Below are 5,000 nucleotides of genomic sequence, written 5' to 3'. Positions count from 1 at the left end.
CAGTCCAGAAAACTAAACACGAGTCCAGTACAGAAAACTAAACACGACTCTAGTCCAGAAAACTAAACACGATTCCAGTCCAGAAAATTAGACACGACTATAGTCCAGAAAACTAAACAAGACTCTAGTCCAGAAAACTAAACACAAGTCCAGTCCTGAAAACTAAATATGACTCTAGTCCAGAAAACCAACACGACTCTAGTCCAGAAAACCAAACACGATTCCAGTCCAGAAAACCAAACACGAGTCCAGTACAGAAAACTAAACACGATTCCAGTCCAGAAAACTAAACACGAGTCCAGTACAGAAAACTAAACACGACTATAGTCCAGAAAACTAAACACGACTCTAGTCCAGAAAACCAACACGACTCTAGTCCAGAAAACTAAACACGATTCCAGTCCAGAAAACTAAACACGAGTCCAGTACAGAAAACTAAACACGACTCTAGTCCAGAAAACTAAACACGATTCCAGTCCAGAAAATTAGACACGACTATAGTCCAGAAAACTAAACAAGACTCTAGTCCAGAAAACTAAACACAAGTCCAGTCCTGAAAACTAAATATGACTCTAGTCCAGAAAACCAACACGACTCTAGTCCAGAAAACCAAACACGATTCCAGTCCAGAAAACCAAACACGAGTCCAGTACAGAAAACTAAACACGATTCCAGTCCAGAAAACCAAACACGAGTCCAGTCCAGAAAACCATTAAAAAATCCCTTTTTCTGGAACAAAACAAAGTCCACGTCAGTTCGATCTGAAGCGAAGTGGCGTTGAAAGAGAGCGATGCTAATTTCTTGTGAGGTGGGAGGAGCTGTGACGGCGTGTTTGTGGGTAAACAGATGGGGGGGGGGCAACAACAACAACAAACAGTCACAACCAGCATTTCCTCTGAAGCAGGAAGTGAAACTGGAGCACGAGATGAAGGAGATATGCAGTCGTCTCTCTGTCTCTGTTCTAAGTCTTCCCTTCAAACCAGACGAACTCGTCTCTTTTGGCCTCATTCTGAACGACGTATAAATGCTATTAATTTCAAAATAAAGCCACTAAATCCCAATCTGTGTTCTAATCCCCTCAGGGTGGTGATCCACTCCCCCCGTCGCTGGTCGACCTGGTGAGGAACTCTCCCATCTCCTCTGTGGACGACCTGAAGCTACTGCTGCAGCAGGAAACCGATGCATTAGGTAGCAACACACACACACACACACACACACACACACACACACACACACACACACACACACACACACACACACACACACACACACACACACACACACACACACGGAGGAGGAGACGGGAATGCACCACGTTAATGAGGAACAGGAAGTGGGACCGTGAACGAGGGAGGAAGACTTCCAGCTCAAGGTCACGGAATCCTTCACGGCTCGGAATGTCTCTGAAATATGGATGAACCTGAACCCCCCATCCTGGAACACACACACGGCGGCTGATTAAAAAATTCAGCCAGCGTCTATGGAACCGAGTCTCACATACATAAATTCATGGCGGTCCTTTGATCGTCCCATGATGCATCAGTAACACGAGGGAGGCGTGCTCAGAGGAAGTAGGTTTCTAATCTCAAGTTAACCAACGTGTTACCTGCTAATGCTAACACCCCGTCCACCATCAGTCGACCACACCCCTCCAGGACATTTCTCCGCCTCCCATTGGCCGTCTGCCTTTAAGACAACGAAATGGGTCACAAGCTGAGAAACGCCTGAAAGAGGGAAGAAGCGTCGGTTCCTCAGAACGTTTAAACGCACATACGGGCGGATAAAATTAGAATCGGAGCGAGAACAATAAGGAACTGCCCCCCCCTGCCACCCCTCTGCAGCAGAATGCTAATTAGCGCTAACAGGCAACCAAATGACACCTTGTGCATCTGTGCGTTGCACTTGCACACTCTCCCCATGCACGCAGTGACCAAACGCAGGGATATAATTAGGACTGGGGGGCTCCAGGATGAATTGAAGACATATGTTAGAGAGCAAACCGGCTAAATTTAACAGCTCATATCTCTCCTCAACAGTATTCTCGACAGCCCAAGGACGGATTGTCGCAGAAAATAGCCTGATTGTTTCAGCGGGAGGAGAAAAATGTCTTCCTGTGCGCGGCGAACAATGAGCGCCGCTAACGGCAGACCCCACGGCCTCCGGCGTTCACAGATTTCCCATCGTCTTTGAAAATGTCCTAGCCAGATAAAAGTTGGAACGCATCAAGTCGACTTCTTCAACTCTGTGTTTGTCTCATTCTTCCCTCTCTTTATCTCTTGTTATCTGTCTAGAAGACGAAGACGAGCACGACAGTCTCGCCAACCACACCCGTTTCACGAGAAGTCTTGGTAGGTTTCCACGTCTACTCCTCCCCCTCCCTCCATTTTGTTGTATCTACCCATAAACCCCTTCTTTTTTTAAAATGTGTTCTTTAGTCGAGGCCCAGGTGGCCGAGCTGGCGGTCTGCAAAACCCGAACCGAGGTAACGGAGGTCACCAGGTCAATGCTGGACCGCCGAAACGCCAACTTCATGTTGTGGCCGCCCTGCGTGGAGGTGCAGCGATGTTCCGGTTGCTGCAACTCCCGGATGCTGCAATGCGTCGCCGTGGTCACCGCCAGCAGATACCTGCAGGTACGGCCAACACCTGCAGCCAGAGCTAACGCCATAATATATATATATATATATACAATTTCCTCCGGGATTAATGAAGTATCTATCTATCATCGATCTATCTATAAGTTAGCAAGACTTGCGTGTGGTGACTAAATGTGGACGACCTATGGGAGATTTCAGTTAAATCAATCAATAAATCAATCAATCAAGTTTTATTTACATAGCGTTTAATCATGGTACCAGACATTTCAAAGCGCTTTAACAGACAGAGAAACCCAACTGAACCCTCCAGAGCATAAGCGACAGCAGTGGGGAAAAACTCCCCCATTGAGGAAGAAACTCCGTGCAGGACCCAGACTCCGCCTTGACCGGTTGGGTAGAAAAGAGAAGGAATAAAGGACAGGGTAAGAGCAAGAGAGAGAGGTAGAGTGGCAGATAGACCAGATAGAGTCAGTCTTCAGATAAAACCCATCAGACGCCACTAAATGTTTTTGTCAGTTGATGGGGTTCACTCTCGGGTAGACGTCTCTCGCTGATAGAACTCGGAGAACAGGTTTTTCTGCATTGGCAGTTAAAAGTTTTGGCATGAATGTGACAAATTTATTGAAATGTTTCCTTAGAATCCCATGTATCTTGTTCCGACTTGCCTCATGGTGCGTTTGGAGCCAGGTTGTTCGCTAGGAGTGAAGCAGAAGGATGTGCTGGGGAGACGTCGGCATTGTGGCTGTCGGATTCCTGGGAATCTTTGGATCGTGACCCATGTTCACGAGGGTTTTTGTTGTTTTCCAGGTGATCAAGATCCAGTACATCAACAGAAAAGCCCAGTATGAAAAAGCCATCATCTCAGTTGAGGACCACGTCAGCTGCAGGTGCCAACCGCAGTCCTCATCCTCGCCGTCCTCTTCGGTGACGATTCCGCGCTCCTCCGTTCACACCAGCCCCAACTTGCCTTCGCCGTTCCATCCTCCTCCTTCTTCCCACCTTCCCGGGACCCTCCCCCGAACCGTGCACCCATCACCAGCGAAGACTCCCACATCCAAGGCCGATCTGCACCGCCACGACGTCCTGAAGCACAACCAGCAGCCCCACCACCTCGAGGAGCGCGAGCCAGCGGCGAGGACGTGGCAACCGGGGGGTTACACCCAACTGGTGCACTGGACGACCAAGGCGCACCAGGCAGGGGGGCATCAGTCGATCACCGGGGGGCTTGTCCCGGTCAGCCGCTGGCCGTCTGAAGTCAGGGCAGAGCACAGCATTATGGGAAGTACGCATCAGGTTGGGCACGGCAGCGGTTACGACGGGAGCAGAGAGGCGAGTGCGGCGCCTGTGGCTAACGGCGGCGGGGAAGTGCATCATCAGGATCACCATCATCATCGTCATGACAACCACGGAGTAGCGGAGGACCTTGAGTTGAGGACGCAGTATCGACTGAACGCCCCCCAATCGGACAGTTCCTCGCCGCCCGGAAACACGACAGAAACGCCAACGTCTGAAGGAAACCCCACCTCTGCTATGACCACCAATCAGAAAGACTCAGTGACCACGGCGGTCGCACATCACAGACAGACTGAGGCTGGGACAACCAATCAAAAACAAGGGAACGAGAGGGAGGAAAGCGAGTCGGCCAATAGCGGCGACTCGGCCGGAGTGGAGCTGACCAATCAGGGAACTGATAAAGACTCGAACGTGACCAGCGGGGACGGTCGATTAACAGAGGACGAAAAGAGACAGAAAATTCTGCAGACGGTACAGGTGGAACTGGATCGGGAGACGCCTCTTCGTCCGCATCATCCTCAGCAAAGACTCGACCCAACGGCGGCGAAAGCAGGTACGGCTCGGGATGGGTGGGGGAGGGGATGAAGGCGTTCCCAGTTGGGGTTCAAACCATGGGGTTCAACACCCCTTTAGAGTCCGCGAAATGTATTGTTCTGGTTCGGTTCCTTTGGGTGAACCCAACCTGACATCAGTCCGTCTGGTAGAGGTGCGATGTCTCAAACCCATCGTTACCCAGTCGACATTCTCACAGCGTCTACAAATTGTCCCAGTCCCAGGACTCGGTTATTTTGGTGGTGCACCGCTAACCTGATGAGTTGATTCAGGGTAGATCAAAGGTCCCCAACCCGCGGGTCGTGGATCAGCCCCTGGGTCAGTCTGTACTGGTCTGTGGGTCAGTCGGTCCCTGGGTCAGTCTGTACCGGTGTGTGGGTCAGTCGGTACCGGGTCTCACAGAAAGAACCCAGAACTTCATTATTTCTGTTTTCTTTCTGATCTGGTTCTGAACGATGTTTTGTTCTAAATGACTGGATTCTCTCCTCCCCATCTGTCTGAGTCACTCTTGATGCTTGTCGAGATGCTTGCCTCAGTCACATGACTACCTTCTTAAAGG

At 50.2% G+C, this 5,000-nt stretch overlaps 1 protein-coding gene across 2 annotated transcripts in view; it reads left to right on the top strand.

Moving 5' to 3' along the window:
* The window catches only part of pdgfba (platelet-derived growth factor beta polypeptide a), a 12,175-nt gene that overhangs the window by 4,910 nt on the left and 2,265 nt on the right, over positions 1-5,000 (top strand). For both annotated transcript variants that reach the window (XM_068321259.1, XM_068321260.1), the window contains exons 2-5: positions 1,083-1,188; positions 2,292-2,348; positions 2,436-2,632; positions 3,404-4,442. In XM_068321259.1, coding sequence (XP_068177360.1) covers positions 1,083-1,188; positions 2,292-2,348; positions 2,436-2,632; positions 3,404-4,442 — 1,399 coding nt within the window. The remainder of the gene's footprint in view (positions 1-1,082; positions 1,189-2,291; positions 2,349-2,435; positions 2,633-3,403; positions 4,443-5,000) is intronic.

This window comes from Antennarius striatus, chromosome 8 (genome assembly GCF_040054535.1).
Source record: "Antennarius striatus isolate MH-2024 chromosome 8, ASM4005453v1, whole genome shotgun sequence".
NCBI lineage: Eukaryota > Metazoa > Chordata > Actinopteri > Lophiiformes > Antennariidae > Antennarius > Antennarius striatus.
Note: the sequence above shows the minus strand (reverse complement) of the source record. Positions and strands in the feature narration are given on the sequence as shown.